The following is a 22,040-nucleotide window of genomic DNA, read 5'->3' on the forward strand; positions in this document are numbered from 1 at the left end:
GTGTGGGGGATCCCTTTCACCTTCAGAACTGCCTTAATTCTTTGTGTCATTGATTCAACAAGGTCCTGGAAGCATTCTTTAGAAATGTTGGCCCATATTGATAGGATAGGGTCAAACACGGTATTAGTATGTTGTTCCTAATAATCCTTTAGGTGAGTGTATTTGCGGGGAAAAAACTCACATTTTCTGTAATTATATTGGCATGTTATGGAATTTATTCTCATGAATAATACAATAAACAGGACAAATAATGTTTACACTGATGCTGTTTTCGATGCCTCCGTCTGGCGGAGCACATCGTTTTCATATGGTCATCAATTCAGTTACTGGAATTGTTGGGTCTTTGTAAATTATAGAGTGTGGTCTAGACCTACTTTATCTGTAAAGTGTCTTGAGATAACTCTTGTTATGAATCGATACTATTAATACAATTGAATTGAATTTAATATATCAGAGTGTTTTATACAGTGTTCATTTTTATGGCTTTAGATTTTTATTGTAGGTCTGAAGCATGTTTTAACCATTGTGAAAGGTGCAATGGAAATGAAGTTTTACTAATTACATGCTCCTTGCACAGAACTGTTTGTCATTTGCCATTAAATAAATTCCTTTAGCTTTTTAGATACAATCTAATTGATGGGTAGAAAAAGGCACGCCATGCGTTACGATGCACAACGGCTGGCTTTGCACTGTTGGGAGATGTGGCAGATGGAGTCAGACAGCAAGAAGACTTGCTGGCAAACGAGGACGAGCGGCCTCAGAGCCGGTTCTGACTGCCTGGAGCTGTTGGGTCTCTGTGCTGTTTTGGGCCCAGCGTTACAGAGAGGAGCACTCAGAGAAACCACGCCGTGCCTGTCCCACTTCAAGAGGGCTCAGCTCCAGCGTCCCGTTTCAGAAACACTTTCTCTGTATGCTTTTTTCCAGGTGTGAAACCAAACCAAACCAAACCCAACCAAACCAAACCAAACCAAACCAAACCAACATTCGGACCAGTGATTCGGACCAGAGCAAAGTAACTATAGGTGTGAAAGGGCCCTTAGTCTACTGGAAACTTCTTGGACCCAAAAATGTTGTTTCCTATGAACTTTTATGATTGAAATATCATCTACAGCCCTAGTGGATGAAAATTAAGTTTGGTTGCTAAAAATTGCATTTTGGGCAATTTTAGTAATTAGTATAATTAGCTCATTTAGGGGTAGACAGGGGTAGGTGAATAGGCTTTAAAAAATCATGAAACTTCCCCAGTTGATTAAGACAAAAATAAAATGTATTAAATATACAAATATGGCATTCTCGTATTAAATATCGCTAATTTGCATAAATGCAGAACTGAAATCTGAACATTGGATAAAGCCAGGGCCCTCATTTATAAACCCTGTTGCGCAAGAAAAAGTTGCGTGAAGCAGGGTGAAATTTTTCGTCGCAACATTCCTCGCAATAGTCGGGATTTATAAAGAATTTCCATGCGTAAAAATGTTCCCAGTTTTCCGCAAACTTTTGACCACACGTGTGATCGTGCGTAATGCTCCCAAGGTTTTATTGACTGCGTTTTAGTGAACTCCGATGGTATGCCCGTTTTCCGAACCTAACCCAGTTTTTGTTTTCCGGAACCCAACAATCCCGTTCTTGCTAAACCGACCCAGAGCCTGTCGCGGCGCCCGACGAGGGGCTGCCAGCAACGGGGGAGAGGCAGGGCTCCTCCCACACCGTGCAGCGGAGGAAATGCGCTTTTCCTCCGCTGCTCTCCTGCCTCTCCCCGGGAAATGCGTTGTTTGTTTGATGTGTATCTGTGTGTGTGTGTGTGTGTGTGTGTGTGTGTGTGTGTGTGTGTGTGTGTGTGTGTGTGCCCGTGTGTCTGTGCGTCTTTATGTGGTCGTGTTCGATTGTAGGTGTCTGTTTGTGGGAATGTTGTCTTTCTGCACCTGCTATTCCCAAACAGTTATCATACAAGTTACCAAATTGTTACATTTCAAGCACTTTCACCTGTTTTGCACCAATAATGATCCAAAATCTTGTTTCTATTTTTACCTTTTTAATAACTGAATTTCCTTTCTCACAAAAAACGAAAATGATCATATGATCATAAATGTGATCTCACAGGGGTAAATGGCAAATATGAACCATAAATGATGTATATATCATTGGTAATTGAGCTAAATCTGTTAAGTATTAAGGCTGCGTAACAACAATATGAACACTAGGGTTACGGCTTCCAAACAGGATTTTGTTTCGCTGTTCTACCTCTGTTAGGAGCACATCGATCTCACAATCACTGAATCGTGTTTTTTCCCCATTTTCCCGTTTCGTGATTGGTGATCAAGGGCTCCTTTCAAGTCTGGAATATTCATTGATTGATTAACATGGACCTTATTAGGACAAATATGGGACGACCTTGGGAGGAGCGTGGGGCTCGTGCAGGACCGCATAAGGTAACGCACGTCCGTATTTATAACGAGAAGAGTGCGTACCGGTGTGCGCCGCAAGGTGTTATAAATCAGAATATTGTTTTTGCGTAAACGAAAATTCGGACTTTTTGCGCACGAAATCTTTTCAGAATAGAATCTACGCACAGTTTTATAAATGAGGCCCCAGGTTTAGAACTGATGACTGTAATGTTGTTTCTCTCCACATCCATCCAACCTGTATTATTAGTCAGCAGGCTGTAGGTCCAGTGTGTAGGAGCTGTGGCTGGTATAACACAGTGGGAGGAGCAGCAGCAGCATTAGAATGTGCTGGAGCTCCGTCAGCTGGCTGCAGGCCTCAGCTCGCAGCGGGGAGCCTCGGCTGGACGGCTCCACGCCACCGGAAGGCAAATCACATCACACCCCTCGTCTGAACCGCACATGATAAGGCCTCATTACCATACCTTTATTTTATCTTGTTGAAGCGGCTGCTAAAACAAAAGGGCAGTTGATTATTTTTCCTTGATCAGTGTAGCATTCAAGGCGTCTGATTTGAAAAGGGGCGTGAGGGGGGTAATGAAATCCCTCCCAGGGAATAGGGGATGGCTGACATGCATACAAGGCAGGGAGGACGGCTGGATCCTCGAGGTGGGATCAGCCTGTCCAGCCTCCACAATGGACCCACGAGACAAGACGGACACACAAAAGAGCTGAATCTGACAGTGGGTCCACTCTGCCGGCCAGCGTCTCCAGAGATGAGGAGCTGGCCGCGGCTCCTCCACCATCACAAAAGCCTCCTTCTGCATTGTGCTGAAATTTGACACATTTGACACATTAGACTCAGTTCACGGAGCGACGGCCACACAGGAGAATAAACTCATTTGAATAGGAGGGGGCTGAAACTTTATAGAATGTTCATGTCTGTCTAGTAGGGTTCCCATATGATACCATGCTGAAATCATGCCTGAGCCTATATGCTTTGTTTTAAATGGCAGGTGTCAAATAATACTGCTGGCAAATGCAGTTTATTTGCTCTTAACTTGACTTTCTTTATCGTCTCACTTGCAAACGTCTCGGTTACATACACCAAATGTTTTTCTCTTTTTAGAACTCTTCCTATTATGATGCGTGTCTGCCTAGCAGTGCGCTCTCTGATTGGTCACCGGGGAGTACAACTTTATTAACACAAACACTGTCTTGACAGCAGGTGGACAGTTTTAGCTGGACAAACATTTCCTGTGGGCTGAACTGCACGGCAGAAGAAGCTGCAGATGTTTCAAAATGGGTCACAACTAATAGCTTCCTAATGGCAGCCTTTTTCTATGATGCAGTACATGGATTGTGCAATCAAATGAGAAGAATCCAGCAGAAAGTGGATCAGGAGTTGCCACAGGTATCTGTAACACAGTGAAATACAATCCGGGAAATCCTGATTGAGGAACAGACCCATGAGTTTGGAGGCTTAATGCACAGTTTATGTTATTATGGGGAGGGTTTTCACAACTCTGGAGTTATTAGGGGAGCCACGGCTCTATCTTTTGTTGTGATGACAATGGGGTAAAGAATTGAAATACGCTGTTTTCTTGACAAAGTCATCCACTAGGAATGTGTGGTTGCACGTACTATTTGATTGGTCAGTGCAGCACCTTGCCTGATAGAAAGATTACTTTTTTTTCTTTTTTTTATCCCTTTAATGATTTTTGACATTTCTCAGATTTACAGCAGCCCTTTGGAGGGTTGGGAACCACTGCTCTTAAGGTATGCTTGTTCCAGTCTCAGGACTAATCCGGCTGTATAATAATAATAATAATAATAATAATAATAATAATACATTTAATTTATATAGCGTTTTCATAGTACTCAAAGACACTTACCTGTAAAACCGTGGTAAGCAATAAAACAACACAAAACATAAAAACAATCATTTTACACAGGTAAAAACGATAAAACCAGCAGCTAACAGTAGATGAAGTAATAACCCCCTTCTTCTTCAAGGTTGATCCGTGTCTAGTCGCCGAAACTGTATTTCAGGAAATGAAAGGCAAATTTGAACACATTTTATTAATCTATTTTCCTCAGAAATTTCCAAAAATGACGAAATATGGAGAAACAAGGTTTCTACCCGACAGCCACTGTATTATTGTTGAGCAACAATAGTAAATATACAGTTCAAGAAGAATCTGAAATATCCCACTGGATGATGAGGAGTGGGACAGAATCTGTAGGAATATTAAAGCGTGAGGTGGGGGTGTGCATCATTCAGTTTAAGATTATGCATCGCTTCTCTTGGACTCCCTCCGGGACGGGGCGACGGCGACGCTGTAAAACAGTCTCAGGAAGGAACTGGTTTTGGTGGAACATGTTTACGTTCAAAAGTAGTTTTAGTCGTACAACAGAAAACTCAGATTGGACAGATAGACTAGCGCCCCATGTACAGAGGCCATGTCCTTGCCACCGCGGCCGTGGGTTCGGCTCCAGCCTGGGGCCCTTTGCTGTCATTCCCTCCCCCCTCCCTCTTCATGTCTAAGCTGTCCTACCAAATAAAGGCCTAAAGAAAATGCCGCAAAGCAAAAAGATTGTGGTTTGGGTTAAAACATCGGTCCGCTTAGGACCAGATATACTTGCTTTTAACTACGTGTTCGCGTACGTAAGATGGCTGCCGCGCGTATCCTGCGTTCCTTTGGAGCGTATGTTGTGCACGTCTTCAGAAATTAGCGCTACGCGTCCGCAAGATGCAATTCAGCACATGAACGTGGGGGCAGCATATCATCTACAGGCAGGTCAGCAGCTGATCCACACTCCAGTCAAGGACCATGTTACGGTGTCGGCCGGGTATATAATGGCTCTGATCTGCCCCCTAGTGGATATATACGTTTAACCCTCCAGGTACACGCAAAGTACGCAGGCAAGTATGTAAACAATGCCGTACGCGCCGCCGCCTCTTGTCTACATGTACACTTTAGCCTCTTTCCGACCAAGTAGTTCCAGGATCCTAGTTCTAAGAACAGTCCACTTCTAAACAGTTCTACTAACTACTGTCCCCCAAAACTGTTTTTTTCCCCATTTGCATTCACACTGGCTAAGTGGCCATAGGGACTGACCTTTAGTTATTATAATCATCATCATCAATCATCATCTAACCACCACTTTGCAGAAAAGGGAAAAGAGCCTGCCCTGAAGTAGAGGCTGAAAGAGTTACAGGAACTGTGGCCAGAGGAACTTAAAAATCCCCAAATTGGTCCAGTCGGAACATGAGAAAAAAAGGGTTCTAGGAACTGCAAAAATCCCTCCGGTCGGAAAGCGGCTAATGTTAAAAAGCTAGCATATCTGGGCCTTTAGTAGTACTCCCAGGACATGAACACCCTTTTCCTGGGTGAACGTCTTGTTTTCCCCTTAAAGAAACACCAAAGATTCTTTTGTACCTTAAAATAATGTTTCCAAAATCGTTTCAGTGGTTCATCAACTCACAACAGGGTGAACGGCACTTCTGCATTCGCTTTGCGGCCCTCTATCGGCTAGAACCACACTATGTAAGTTTGCCAGACCGGGTAGGGATCTGTAGTTCCAATGAGACATAAGAAACTACAATACAGCGGTAATGGACAATTCCGCTTCCAACCTGTGGGGGGACCGAAGAGGAAAAGTGCTTTGGTGTTGCTTTAACTTCTTCCAGGACATGAACTCCTCTCCCCTGCTTAAAAGCCCTGTTTTAGGAGCCAAACATCCCCCCCCCCCGACTTCCTCCCTACATGGATCTTCGTGCTCTTATACAGCAGCAGTCAATGTGGAATACATAGGAATTACAGTGCATTACTTTTACCCCTTTTCCACCGAGGCAGAGCTGGTGCTGGTTCGGAGCCAGAGCCTAGTTTCAAATCGGTTCTTTGTTTTTCGACCACCAAAGCACCAGCTCCGAACCAGTAAAAGTGGTTCTTAAGTAGCACCAAATCATTGCTGGGCCAGAAGTAAGAACCGCTTACGTCAGCGGCTGGGGGCGGGGTTACCGTGACCAACAAGACGAACAGAAACTTGTGACCGCCATTTTTGAATTAGCAGATAAACACGATGGACGCGATTAAACACCAGCAGTGGTCAGAGCTGCTTTCTTGCACTATAAGGGCGAGCCGCGCGAACACGGTGGATCCGACGAGTTCAGATGCCGATGTAGGTCCGCAAAGCCATGAACATCAGTAGCAAACCAACGTCCGCCATTGTTGATGGTGTGTTTGTGTTGGGCGCCGCTGCGCTAACGTTGCTGGGAAAGAAGAGACGTATACAGTGACGTGAGACCTGGCTCTGTGCCGGCTCTTTAGCCTGTGGAAAAGCAAACCGGTTCTTTGGAGGTTCGTCAGTCGAACCAACTCCGAACCGGCACTAGCTCTAGCTCTGAACCAGCACCTGGTTCTTGTTGGTGGAAAAGGGGTATCCTTGAAGCTATATGTACAATTGGTTCAGGAAAACAGCCTGACCACTAATCTCACGTCTCCCCAGCTCTGACATGCTCATAATATCCAATGTGCTCTGTTCTAGAAAAAGTGGGACTCTGCCTGTTGACGTCTCTGTTCAACTCTAAAACTCTTATCTGTGGGAAACAACAGCAGCAACGACGACACACATCTCCTATGCCGATCCAGTCACAGGAGCGCCGTGGAAGTGTGTGTTTAACCTCCGAGCTGTGCCTGCACGTCAGCAGCACTGATTGGCTGAATGATCAGAGGGCTCTGATTGGGGACAACTCGCACTAACTGCCCGCTAATTTAAAGGCTCGATTGGTCGGGGACGTGAATAGAGAGCGAAGGAAACGACCCACCTGTGTGATCCTTTGAATGTCTTCACACGGCCACCTGTCACGCGGGTGTTTGAGCGGCCGGATGCTGATTGGACACGTGCCGCTATCTTTTTGTCTTTGATAAACAGGGATTAGATTTAGCATGAAGCTGCATCCGAATGGAGCAACAGCAGCAGCGCTAAGAAGGCTAGAAAACAGAGGATTACAAGAGTCTTTTTGCTCCCTAATTTGATTTTAAAAGAGTCTTACCTTTGTTCTACGTGCCCAGTTAGGATGTGCTGGGAGGTTGAGATTAGCACAGAGAATCGAGTTTGTGACAAAGCCGATTAGCAGCTGAAACAGGGCCAACAATGGGTTTCTTCTTACACAATCTGCTTTTTAGAGTAATATTTCTCCCTGTCAAGCAAGGAAAATGTTTCTATTTCCTGTTCCAATGTTATGCCAAAATGTGTAAATTATACAGCATTGTATTTACTATAGTAATATGTATAATTATGCATTATTATTATTATAATTATTAAAATAATAATGCAGCTGTAACATGTATTTACTGTTCGCAGAAAATTGTGAGGACATTTTCGTTTCATCATAAGGAATCTGCGGCTGTCTACTGCCATCTGCTGGATGCTACACGTCAGATACAGCATTATTCCATACCTTCATTGCAGTATGGATTTAAAAAAGAAACTTTCACATTTTATTTGTATTCATTTCATTTAGCTGCCTAGAATAAAAGGCTTGTCTCAAACCCAAACCATATCAACGAGCTGGTAAATAATGGAAGTTGTGAAAGGGGCAGAGTAAATGTTGTTCATTGCACTAGGGTTGTTCTGTAGCAGGACAGTGACTATCTCCAATCAGCGATGGAGTACGCGAGTCCTGCACTCTGGGCTCGTGACTCGACCCGGACCCCTCTTTGGTGACCCGGACTTGGACTCGGACTCGACCACTGGGGACACGAGACTTGACTCGGACTCGACAGTTGGTGACTCTTATGCAACACTGTCTCCAATAACTGACATTTTTATTCTACCAGTTTGTACTTTCAACTCGTTATTTTAATTTGTAATATTTTACAAGGTCCAATTAGTAGCTTTTCTGGAGCTTTCGATCAAATACATTTAAAAAAATGTCTTAACAGAACAACTGGCAGCGACTGGATGTAAAGACTTCAGATTAGAGCCTTTGCATATCACACACTATATGATTTCACAGTCAACACCAAGTGACCCAGACTGGAACCTGGTCCCATCAGCAGGATCATTCCAGGAGTTTTTAAGTGGGCTGACATTTTATCAGAATAAAGCATAGAAAATCTGCCGACTGTATTGTTCTTGGGGTTATATATTGTCCAGTTTGTATGGGTTATTATTTGGTTTGATTTAACTGACATGATGAAACATGGACACCGGTAGGTGATAGCTGGAAAAGACAAAAAAATTGCATATGCATGTGTGTACATGTATGCATGTGTTTATGTGTATGCATGTGTATATGTGCGTTTAAGTAGGTATATATGCATGTATGTGTATGGATACATTTAACATAATTGAAGAATTAAATTGTTTGTATGTCAGTAAAAAAGGGGGTAGGACCAGAAATTTTATTTAAACTTGGGAAGGGGGTAGGACCAGAAATTTTATTTAAACTTCTTCCTACTCCTTTTTGAACATGGGAATCCTTATTTGAATCATTTACAATCATTTTTACATCAGTTTGCTTAATAAAATAAACTGAACTATAATAAGTTTCCAGACATACCTACCTGCAGAAGCTGCCAACAGTAGCCTGTGACGCTGTGCATTGTGGGCCGTGTTCTAAAGCATTTCCAAGGCTTTTTTAAAATCTATTTTGATTGATAACCATCTGCTACAACTAGAGCTCGACGATTGATCGTTTTCAAATCAAATCAAATTTGAAAGAATGCGATGAGCTAATCATGAAGACCGATTAATCGAATGTGCAATATTTAGTTGAATGTTTGCTTCAACATTCTTTATTGCTCTTTTTATCATTATATTTACTGTTATTTCATAAGATAAATGCTGGAATAATGTTACATATCACAGATTTGAGTGTGAGTGTGTGTGTCTGCCACAGTGGCTGTCAACATGTACAAAGAGCTCGTAGTGATGCTTCACTGACACACACACACTAAAACGTGGACAAAACAACCAATAGTTCTTTTTTTATTGCCATTGTGCGTGAACTTTGACACTGCAGGTTACACAAGGAGTATCATGTAGTGAGTTGGTGAACACTCTGACCTGCCAGTGATGTGCTCTGGTCACTCTCAGTGCTGGTTTTGTATCAGTTGATGGCTTTAGCAACAAACTACTTGCTGATCCAGCCCCCATGCTCAAAACCAAAGGAATGCAAGATGAGACGCTTTTTGTGTCAAAGAACGGACAACACAGTTTTTTTTTGTTTTTTTTCCTGTTATTGCACACATCTAGTTTACCAATGCCGAGTATAGGTGGGACATTGGGAAAGCCATAGCTCTTGGTAAGGTGCTGACATGTCTTAAGAAAACCACAACATTGCATTGAGCCTCTTTAAAAGCCACATATATACAAAATATGAAAGGAGCGCCAATGCAGGGATTCCTCAAGCGCACCAGATATCAAAATAAACGTGGGTTATGTTTTTCACTCTTGCAAATGAAAGTTGTGGATCATTTACACTTGGGCATAGTGATGCTTGTTCAACAGCCTAGAGAGGATACATGAGACGTTGAGGTTGTGGTGCTTGGTGGGAGCATCAGGGAGCCTACAACAACACGGTAACAACAGACAGACAGTGAGAGGGAGGCAGGCCAGTGTGATCCTTTTATCTGTGCATCAAACACATGAAGGCGCGACCGTATCTGCAAACCAAACATCTCTCAGTGCAGTAGCTAGTCTCTCACAGCGATTTCAAAGGCTGAGAGATATTTTAGGAATGAATCATCGTGAGTCTATTTATGTCTTGGCTGCTAAAATCTCATGGAATGCATTTAATGGAATAGAAATGATCTGGATTATCAGAACAGTCTAAGTTTGGATATGCAGATTGGAGTTAAAAGAGTTGTGCAAACATTCATCATGTATGGCTATAGTTCATTTTAAGCTTGTGCAAATCCAGTGGCTGCATGTACTGTTACCTAGGACTGGGTATCCAACCTCAATACTTCCCTGGTACTGACAGAAAAGTGCTGCCGGGTCTGTAGCACTAATAACGTAAAACTGTATTAATGTTGAATTCCTACTCCGATTTGTAATGCTCTTCTCTTATTCTTTTATCAGGCAGTGTCTGCTTTTTAAAGCTGCATTAATTGATCTTTTGGCCACTTGGGGGCAGCAGAACAAGCTGAAAACACAACATAAACATATTCTTTACCTTATTAACTAGTACATACATAAAACCAAAACAATGAGCTAAAAGAGGCTAAGAAAAGCTCAATAGAACAGAGAACTCCAAATTCACTAGGACACTCACATTGCACATTTAAGATATAAAAATATTGAATAGTGCAGCTTTAAATCATTATTTTTGAAATTGTATTTCAATTTAGATAAGGGTTAAGCTGTATTTTATTTAGGCAAACTTGTTGTGCTAAGTGCAGTAACTGTGTGTGTTTAGACGACTTTAAACATTTGAGAACTGGAGCTTGTTTTGTCAAATGAAAAAAATAAAGCATAATAAGGCATGGTTTTGTTACTGGTACTCAAACCTAGATAGCTTTCAAAAGTAAAAAAATAAAATAAAAACACAGTTCTACTCTTCCTCCTGCTGTCAGAAATCCTGTCTTCCACAAGAAGAGTCCCTTTTTATTTCAGATGTAGCGTAGCTCTGGATGCTCGGTCTGAACACAGCAGGCTGGATGGGTGCTACTGGCCCAGTGTCTAGTAAACCGCTGTTCTTGTTCTCTTTGCTAAATGTTAGGCTATTAGGCTAAGGCATAATTTACAGGGGGGATGGGGGGGGAATAACCCCCCCCCCCAATAATCAAAAGGCCTTTTTCCCAAGTTTTTGTTGCTTTTTTCAACGTTTTTTGTTGCTTTTGTCTGGTTTTGTCGCCTTTTTCAATACATGCTGACATGTCGCAGGACCTCCCCCCACCCTCCCCCCCCAAGGTTGAACCCAAAGTTACGCCCTTACCATTAGGGCTGAATGGACGGTGGTAGAGACCTTTCAAACTGGAAATGTCCTGCTCTGTAGTTATCTTGGTCCGAATTCTTCAAGGGATTCTCAGCAAAAACCAAATATTGGCCAATATATTGCTTTTTAAACTCACACATATTGATATCAGCCTCAGAAATTCCAGTATCCCTCTGGCTCTATAGTCTTGATTTAGTCAGGTTAAGTTGCACAAGAAAACGGCGTCTTTGGCTAAGAAAACTGAGGTTTAACTCATCAAATAAGATAAGATTTCAATCTCAGAAAAATGTTTATACAACTATACCTCCAATCTGCACCTCTAAGGAACCATATGCTTCAGTTTGATTGTATTTCCATGTTGACGGTGCTGCAGACGTGTCCACCTTTGGTCCCCCGGCAACAGGCTCAGGAGAGCCAATCAACACTGTCTGCAGGCTTAAATATCAGACTGTACATCATCCAAGTCTCTGTCCAGCACGCTTCTATCAACACACACACACACACACACACACACACACACGCCCACACCCACGCCCACGCCCACACAGCCATTAATGCCATCAGTCACAGTGTGTGTGGTCGGTAGAGTATCCCACCACCAGTCAGCAGTCAGCTATGGGAATGAGAAAACCAGGAAGAAATGACAGTGAATCTGTTCTGCAGATATTTGTATGGACATACATTCCAAATTACCTGAGTATAGACTCTGATTGTGAAATACCTGAAGCGAGGCCAGATGCAGACACTGTGCAACCAATTTGAGGCCATTTTGTCTTTTTTTTTTCCCACTTTGCCCAAATGATTTTTCTCTTTGCATTTGTTTTTAGACAGGGTTCAACAATGTGACCTGGATAGTGTAAACAGAATCCTGAATAGTACAGCTGTTTTCCCTGTCACAGACATACACACAGCAATACACAGTTTAAAACAAGCAGTTTTCTTTCTTTTCATTGAGATATATGTGTATATATATATATATGTTTAGAGAGCTTATTCATACTGTGAATGTTGAAACAGAACACAACACATAATTTAATCAGAAATATACTACTAGTTTAAAATGCATGCCCCTCCCCCCATCCATCGCGCTCCCTATCTTCCCTTCGATGCCTGCATATGATAACCTGTAACCATCGGCGTCTTTCCCTGCCAGCACCAGCTCAGACGTTACGCAGGACAGAACATTAAGGTGGCGAGTCTTTGTGGCGGCGGCGGTGGTTATTCAGAACATTGTTGCTACGTCATGCAGAGATAGAAGGGGGGGGTGGAGGGGTCAGCACAGAGAGACGGAGGCTCCCCCTGGCAGAGCAGAGGGAGGTGTTGGTGGGACAGTCAGTGGTGATGGTTGGCGGTCGCAAGTGTGGATCCCCGGAGTCAGAGGCCAGCTCTGCTCAGGTCTAGCTGGTGGCCGGGCTGTCTGTCTGGGGCTCTGCAGTCTCTGAGGGCCAGCCGGGCGGCTCCGGGGGGTCGTCTGTGCTGGTGCTCGCCGAGACCTGAGTGGAGGCCCCGTAGAGCGACGTGGCCCCCTGGGCGTCCGAGCCAGAGGCCGCCTCAGCGTTGTCCTCTTCCTCCTCGGGCTCCGAGGCCGGGATGAGGTGCAGGGAGCCGGGCAGTTTGACGGGGCAGAACGCCGAGCCCGTCGGGATGAAGTTGACTTTGTTTTTGTCGGGGCAGGAGAAGAGGGGGACCGACGCCGATGTGGACTGCCTTGAGCTGCAGAGAAACATGATGCGGTGTCAGTGAGGGGAACACATTCCTAAAGGCAGCAGAGAGGTAGTGTTAAACACGCCATACCTCATCTCCTCGAAAGCTTTAATCTTCTCACAGCCCTCCGGCGGCTCTCGCTTGAACATGTAGCTGTTGTTGGGTTTGGGCGAGGAGGCGAACTTGGGCAGCGGCGAGCTGCTTCCACTGTCTGTGAACACATAGATACAGGCCATCAACACCGGCAGCTTTTCTATCACTTCTGGAGCATTTTTTTATGTCCACCACTCGTCAAAATCATAAAGTAGATGCGCTAGGGGTTACACGATTTTGATTGAAAATCGATCCAAATGAGCTTCCGATTTACTTGCGGTCGTCCGAAGAAAAACAACAACACACAGCACAGCTTACCAGCTCATAGCATGCAGCCAAAGACACAGGGTAACGTTAGCTTACCGGTAACTGCAGCTCGACTATTCCAGACACCATGGCTGCTGCCAGAGTCTAAACTCAAGTAGCTAACAGAGCTAACACCGGTGAACAACCGTAGGATTAGCAAGAAAGTCGCTAAAAGGAGATGGCTATGAGCGCTTAAGTGAACTAGTGTAAGGTTAGGTTTAAATGTAAAGTGGATATTAGAGATCACCCAAGCCTACTGCGACGGGACTCCATGGTGCATTCATGTGCACCTTGTTAACTTAACGGTGCAATCAATTGCAGTTTGTTGCAAAGTACCCTTCTGCCATCTAATGGTTCTTATTGTGACATTGGTGTCCCTGTTGAAAACAAATGTTTAAATAAAAAATTGAATGGAACCGTGGATTTGGATAATGATAACACCCCCAGTAACAACCCACACTTGATTTGTTGCAGAGTAATTGCTGTGGACAAACAAATTCCGTGAAGAGACCAAAACCAACTGTCAATACTTTGACTTTCCTAACCTGTGTGTGGTACTCAGCACTAAGCCCATTGGTTTCTACTCAGGGGACACAGTACAGAGGCCTACATCTTAAACAGGACGAGGTCAAAGCCCAGACCATGCACGGTCAACGTGTGTCACAGAGGAAAAAGATGCACCAGGTTTTGTACTGATTAATACTTGATTTGTTGACAAGGAGAAACATATACAATATGACCAAACTTATCTTTGAAATATTGATATTCTGTGCACATTAGCTACAATAATATGTCACAGCTAAGAAAACCGCTGTGGCAAGAAGAGACAAATTGACAGCTGATTACTCAACACACTGTACTGTGTCACTCAAAGTGCTCATCATAGTTATCATTATAAGAAGTCCATCTTTTAAGCAGCAAAAGTAACATACTGTAGTGGAAAACACACATTCTTTCAAATGTAGCTAATAATGTGTCACCTGCTTAGAGAATATAGGCTATGAAAGTAAAAATATCAAACTAAGGCAGTGAATATAATACCGCTACATAACACTGTTGTGGGATATAACATGGAAAGAGTAGACATATTCAGTCTACACTTGATTTAAGTTGATGCACGCCTTTCTAAAATTGTTTTTTTCAGGGATCCACCAAAAACATGTGGTTATAACTGGACTGGTCTCACAACATGAACCAGCCATGATAGACCGGCCGGTGACCGGAATCGGCTGGTTTTCACGTGCTCGGCCATGACCGGCGCCCAGCAGGTCAGTCTGACATATGCCGATTTCATGCCGGTCAGCGCTACAATTAACTGACAACAGAAGTTATACGAGTCACAGTTCTCAAGGACGCACGCACACACGGACGCGACAGCACGGTCTCTTTTTCCTTTCTCTCAACTTCTCCGCCGTGTGTGGCGCACATGTAGGCTCTATTCTCGCACATGTAGGGAACCTCGGGAATCAACCTGCAACATGTCAGCTGTTTGGACATTCTTCAGCGTGTGAGCAGAAGATAACAAGTTTGCAATATGCAACACCTGCAAGGAAAAAGTAGGGTGTGGAGGGACGACACCAAAAACCAGAATCACATTTCTTCAGTGTGATATCAGATGTGAAAAGAAGGAAATGGTTCTAACATTGCTCTTTAGATGTGTGTGAATTTCCCACACCAGGAGTAATTTATATACTTCTATTTTATAGTGATCCATTATCTGTTCAAAAAATGTTCTATGTTCTGTGCAAAATGTTCTATTACAGAAAAGATAGATAATAAATATTTGTGTGTGCTGTAAAGTGGTTAGAAAAAATGAAATCGGAATCGGCTAAAATCGGTATTGGCTGGCCTAACTCCAAGAAAATCGGAATTGGCCTAGAAAGTTGTAATCAGTGCATCTCTACAAATATTCCCCCATTATTCTGAATATGACAATATTCCGAATTTGATTCAGGTCATGTAAACAGCCCATTCAGTGTGGGTACTCCAAATAAGGCCTTTTTCCCAATTTAGCAATTTTTTTTAAATTATTTTCTGATTAAGACATGTGGGATATGCCGGTATTATTCGGTTTTAAAAGCATTTTTTGGACATGTATACAGCGCATTAAAAATATGCGTCTTAATCAGGGTTTTTTACTGCAGTTTGCGAGAGTTTACTGCCTCTCGCCTGTTTACGGCTTACAGTCAGCTCTGTGCGTTGCTATGGTTGTTGTACACAAACCAACCAACCAACAGTTTGCAGGGCTGCGGTAGAGATGCATGCCCAAAAGAAAATATATATTTTCTCTCATTAGCCATGCAAACAGCTTAATCTGAATATTGTCTTTTTCGGAATAAGGGCTAAAGTGATGTTCTGTACCTTTATCCCGCTCGTACAGTAGATCCTCTGTGGAGTAAGGACTGCCGTCGTGTGATCCTGGCGGGCAGGCCGGCGAGGGGCAGGGCGACAGGCTGGAGCAGCTGCTGGACCGGCCGGGTGCTGAGGGAGTCTGGGTGTCCACGCTGCGGGTGCTGCTGCTGCGCTGCTGGGGAGGGAAGGGTGCCCGCCGCCCATCGGGAACCTCCAGGGACTGCAGAGTCCGTCAGGAGACAGACAGCACGGAACAAGAACAGGATTCATGATTGCAATGTCAAAGCCAAAACTCCCCTAGATGGGTGCCGATTTGATTTATATTGCGATAGTATTGACTAGGGATGAGCGATATGGCCTAAAATCCATATTGCGATATACATTGAAGCCTCTTGCGATAACGATATATATCACGATATATAAATTATATAGAACCCTTTCAGAACAGGTTACATAGACCCTAAGGAAAGCCAAACTGCTAAATGTATTTTTTTTTTTTTTTAAGAGAAAGAAACGTAGTATGTCGTTTTGAGGAAAAAAAAACTGTAATTATACAACATAATGTTGCAGATAAATAAAATTCAAGTACACTAGTTGCAGAGACTTTAACAAAGAAAAAGCTTAAAGTATTGGCTTTCTTTCCTTTAGTGCAAACCATTCTAAAAGGCACTACACTTAGTTAAAGTCCTTGGTTCTTAAATGTATAGTATAAAAGTTTCTTTACAGTAGTGCTATGCCATAGACAGTAAAAAGCGCAAAACAGTGATAGAGCAGACTTGCGCACAGACTTGCGCGCGCGCGCGCACACCCGCACACACACACACACACACACACACAACACACACACACACACACACACACACACGCCGTATGTTCAGCGGGGAAGTAGCCTACGACGTCTGCAAGCACCGGCTGCCAGGATTCCAATTGTCCGTCATATAGTGAATGGTCAGGCTGGTGAAAGGCTCCGTGGTAGTCTACGGCTCGACCACAGCTCCGGTGTAGCGGCTTAAATCTGAACCAAGTCCAAATAATGGATGTTGCACCGGTCTTTTTCACCAGCTCCTCCGTTTTGCTTTCAGACATGTTTACTCAAGATTACGATGATGCGTTGCAGCCGGTTACAGCTTGTGGCTCTACATTTTGCGGGTACATTGCATCAACGTGCATTATTGCGATCTCTATCGCAGGCCAATTTTGTATCGTTTATATTGCATATCGTTTCTATCGCCCATTACTAGTATTGACTATTGGGATTTCCTTTTCCTTCTTTAACAAAAACAAAAGTTGAATAATACACTTCTAGATACAATATATCATGAAACATTCCTAATAAGTATTTATTTCATTTGTAAAGAAGTATAGCATACATAACATGGATTTTCTGCTTTCGCTCCGTTTTGCTGGAAACGGATATGATGTAGTCGCCGTTGGCGGTACCGTATAAACAGAAAATATTTAGGTGAATCATTGGCAAAAGAAAATCGATTCCAGGAAAAAGAATCAATTAAAAAAATCGTTGAAAAACAAAAAAAGAAGAGTAACACACAGGTTTACTGATACTCTAGCCCCACCTTGAGCTCCTCCTTCTCTCCGTTGTCTTTGATGAAGACCTTCTCCAGCTCGTGGTTGATGCCCTCCATGCTGCTGGGCACCCTGGAGATGGAAGGCTTTGGCACTGTGATGTTGGACAGCGGCATCTGGGCGGACTTCGACATGGAAAACTGCTGCAGAACACACACAGATACAGGGTGTTTGATTAGGAAAAAGTTTGTCCTCCTTTCGACCTGGCCAAGGCTTTGTGTATATGAACTGTTGCCAATTCTGATACAATGTGCCGTGTTGTATTTATAGCAGTAATTACACCGTAGAATGTATGTATGAGTAAGGGGCTGTAATAAAGCAGAATGCACCCATTCCATGCAATACACTGGATACTAATACTATAGTCTCACATTGCCAGACCTTCCTCCAGAGCGCTGCAAAGGAGGGTCTGGCTAGTCCATTCCGGGATGGGAGAATAACGTGCTCTGATTTATTGACATTTCTTTGAACCAATCACAATCGTCATGGGCCGTTCAAAAGTAGTTTTAGTCGTGCAACAGAAAACTCAGATTGGACAGATAGTCTAGCTAGCTGTCTGGATTTACCCTGCAGAGATCTGAGGAGCAGTGAACCATAGTCCTCACAAATCCACCGGAGATTAAAATCAAAACACAAAGACATCCGGCCGAAAAGAGTTAAATCCGGTGGAATATCCGGCGGCACCTGAACAATCCCGGAAGTGGTACTAATAGTATAACGTGCACACTATTAACTGCTACTCATGGTGACAGTGCACTATCATGACTGTAGAAATGATACAGAAGAAATAAATGTACTGTATATCATGTATTAATGTTTTCTACCAACTAAGTTTGGGTCGCCGTCTATATATTCTGATTGTCCTATTTTCATAGTATTCAATCACCGGTACTAGGGCTGCACAATATATTGTTGTTTTAACATCCTCGCAATATTAACTGGTGCAAGAAACATGGACTGTAAATATATAGCACTTTTCTAGTCTTACCTGTAACGACTATTCAGAACGCTTTTACATAGTACAGGAACCATTCACACACATTCATACACTGTAGAAGAGGCTGCCATACTGCCATGCTCATCAGATAAACATTCACACACATTCACACTCCGATGGCGCAGCATGGGGAGCAATTTGGGGTTCAGTGTCTTGCCCAAGGATACTTCGACATGGGACTGCAGGGCCAGGGATCGAACCACCCACGTTCCGAATGGTAGGCGACCGCTCTTCCACCTGATTCACTCATGCTCTCAGCTGACCACGGCTTCCCGTCACTCTGTCAGAGTGACACGTTTTTGTGTGGCAAAACATAAACACAAGAATAGATAAGATGCAGCAAGAGCAATGACGACTGAGCACATAAGAGCCTTCAGATGACAGTGTTGTCTCAGTCCGATTGGACGTGTGTTTCCAACTTTGAGAAATTGTTTTCCGTCAGAACGTTTAGAGATTTCAACATTTCTGGCCGCACTTGAAAGCAGCTTCATTTCACAGAGAAAGAGCGAAAGAAAAGAGACGGAGGGACTGAGGAAACATTTAGCGGTTACACAAACTGTCCCTCAGAGTTTTAAAACTTTCTTGTGGCTGCGATAGAGGCAGTGATGTCTCCGGTTTCCTGCTCGGGACTCTCTCACCGCCTCAGGACGGTGTGCCGCTGCGGTGTTTTCCAGCTCCCCTCTGCACTACCACCATTCAAAAAGATTGGAAAGACCTGCGTTTCTGCCAGACTGTGTGATGAGCGCCTGAGTGTGTGTGAACGCAGCCTTAAGTGGGATTTATGGTTCTGCGGAGGCTCCACGCAGAGCTTTCACCGTAGCCTACGTAAACAGCCTGAAGTTTCTACTTCTGCGTTGGTGTGTGCGTCAATCTCTTTAAGAGAATAGCAGGGCCGGCATGTGTGTGTGCGTGTGTGTGTGTGTGTGTGTGTGTGTGTGCGTGTGTGTGTGGTAGAGCGAGTGAGAGAGTGACGGTGATTATCTTCAGAGTGAGTAGTGACTCTAGAGTCCTAGTGAGAGAAACAGAGTGTCTCCCCTGTTCTTTCTGACCACGGTGAGAAATCTGGAGCAGGAGAAGTTAACCCTCTCCTTGATCTCATCTTGTTGATGGAGAAGGAGAACCAGGACATAAGTCGCAATGGGGAAATGCAACGCAACTAAGCCACCGCTGAGCAGACCAATCACAGTTGTTGTGGTCTGCATCGCCGCGAGGTGCACGTCAGGCTTAACGTCAATTTAACGCAGAAGCATGAATTGGCCTTTAGTCTCTTAAAATGTGACTTTACAGGAGTTTGCAGAATAGAGAGCAGACAGAGATGAGTGACCGTCAACGGTACTGTCAGACAGGGAATACACCAGAGGGAACAGCGCTCTGGCTGGTTTTTATCATATCTAAAACACATTTTGGAAGTTACTAGTGGATTATCACAGTTGACTCATTAAGATTTTTATACAATTCATAATACATTCTGACCAACTGCCCAATAAATAAATATATCGTCTAGAAAGCAACAGGGCCTCCTCTCTTCCAGTGTCTATAATCGATAACCCTGCCTATTAGGTTTATTCCCCTTGAAATATGTCTGAAAAAGATGACCTCTTATTTCCGAGGTCGAGACTTTAAAATAACAATATACATTGACAACAGCAGATGTCGCCAAACAGCAAGCCACGTGGCGGCGAGGATGATGGAGCCGGTGGAACCAGAGCATGGCTCAAGATTCGATTCAAAAATGATTCTCGATTCAAAAAACGATTCACAGTATGTAAATGTAGTTACATATGTGATTGCAGTAGCAAACAATAAATTAAAAAAATCGATTTTTGTAATTCTATGAATTGATTTTGCATCGTGATTCGAATATAAATCGATTTTTTGCACACCCCTAATACATAGTGGGTCTTATTGTGCTGTTTTTTTTTTTACATAATCATGGTTTCTTTTATTAACCACAATGGCTAACATTAGCTAAGGTGCTAAGGGATATGACTGTTGATGGTAATTGTTGATTTTGTTAAGATATGCCAAATTGTAATTACATAAGTAATGATTGGTCGGACTTTGAGCTAATCTGGCTGACAAACCCGCTGATTAAATAACCATCACCACCCTTCACCTTTTTTTCTTTCAGAGGACTATATATTTGTATTATTATTTCAACTGTTAGTTGTTGGCACTTGACCCTAAACACGTTCATAGCAACAAAAATGACAAGGAGGGGGACACAGTTAGAAAAAATGTTTCATGATTATAAAGAGGCGTTTTTTACTTCATAGGCTGTGTACTTGTGTTTTTATATTATCTGGGTCACATGATAGTGATATAACCAAAAGATTTGTTAAAAAGGAAAGAATTACATATTTTACTAATATAATAATTTGACTGAAGGCGATTATATTGTTGATTGCAATTATTTCTGAGACAATTAATTGTAGAGCACCATTTGGAACTGTTCCAGCTCTACATGGGAGTGACAGTAGTGAGAGTCAGCCTGTATGTTTCTGTCTGAACCAGAGAGTAGGAACCGAGCCTGACAAGAACCTGACAGGCATGCTGTTTTTACTTCTCTTTTTAAGACAGGAAAGGGGGAAGGGAGAGGGGGGACGACATTCAGCAAAGGGCCACAGGTTGGAATCCAAGGTAGCCCCAGGTTTCCACAAGTTAAATTTAAGACTTTTTAAGACCTCTTTAATACCATTTAGAATGAAATTTAATACCAACTTCGTGAACATACTGGCAAAAGTATGAAGGATATAATGGAATATCAGAAAGGATTTTAGGCTTTAAAAACTTGCATTCTCACCTAAAGTGAACTGAACTCTAGTTAACAGAGACCTCCGTTTTCAAGCGGACCAAAGTTTCGCACCAGAGTTGGAATGAGTTTTCACATCCCCCCCAGACGAACCGGACTATCTGACAAAATGCTCCAGGGTTTAGTTAAAACGGAGAAAACTGCTCAGGTGTCAAAGCACCCTTACAGTCCTAACGGATTTTTACTGTTTCATTTTCAACCAATCCAGCTATACATACCTGTTGATAGCATGTCATCTCATTAATCTACTCTTTCACGACTGCAACGTCAAAGCCAAAACTCCCCAACCCCCCCATTTGTGAGACGACTGCACGCTAGGGCTGGGCCGGTATGCTTTTGTCCCGATTCGATTATTTCACGATACATGGGCGCCGATTGGATTTGTATTGCGATTTTAATTTATTGCGAGACAATATATCATGAGACATACCTAAAAGACAAATTGTTTTCTAAAAAGAATGCACATCACATGTCAGTCAGTCAGTCAGTCGGACATTAGTCTCGCTTTGCCAGACCCTCCTCCAAAGCGCGCTGAAGGAGCGTCTGGCTACTCCACACAGCATTTGGGGATGGGAGGAAAACACACTCTGGTTTAATGGCCTTTCTTTAAACCAATCAGAATTGGCATGGGCGGCGCTAAACTCCGCACAGAGCCGCTGCAAAATAGTTGTGTAACAGAAAACTCCGATTGGACAGATAGTGTAGCTAGCTGTCTGGATTTACCCTGCAGAGATCTGAGGAGCAGTTAACCATAGTCCTCACAAATCCACCAGAGTTTAGAACGCCAGCACAAAGAAAGAGGAAGGAAACAGAAAATACATGCATCCAGCAGAATATCCTGCAGCACCGGAGCAATCCCGG

General features: G+C 43.2%; 1 protein-coding gene across 3 annotated transcripts in view; it reads right to left on the reverse strand.

The window, feature by feature from the left end:
- Positions 1-9,353: 9,353 nt before the first annotated feature.
- glcci1a (glucocorticoid induced 1a) overlaps positions 9,354-22,040 on the reverse strand; it is a 40,712-nt gene continuing 28,025 nt past the window's right edge. For 2 of the 3 annotated variants that reach the window (XM_039819735.1, XM_039819733.1), the window contains 4 exons: positions 17,361-17,513; positions 15,796-16,006; positions 13,126-13,246; positions 9,354-13,044 (listed from right to left, as the gene is read on the reverse strand). In XM_039819735.1, the coding sequence (XP_039675669.1) occupies positions 12,729-13,044; positions 13,126-13,246; positions 15,796-16,006; positions 17,361-17,513 (801 nt within the window). In that variant the 3' untranslated portion in view covers positions 9,354-12,728. The remainder of the gene's footprint in view (positions 13,045-13,125; positions 13,247-15,795; positions 16,007-17,360; positions 17,514-22,040) is intronic. The other variant, XM_039819734.1, reaches the window with a different exon arrangement.

The sequence above is a fragment of the Perca fluviatilis genome, chromosome 13 (genome assembly GCF_010015445.1).
Source record: "Perca fluviatilis chromosome 13, GENO_Pfluv_1.0, whole genome shotgun sequence".
Lineage (NCBI taxonomy): Eukaryota > Metazoa > Chordata > Actinopteri > Perciformes > Percidae > Perca > Perca fluviatilis.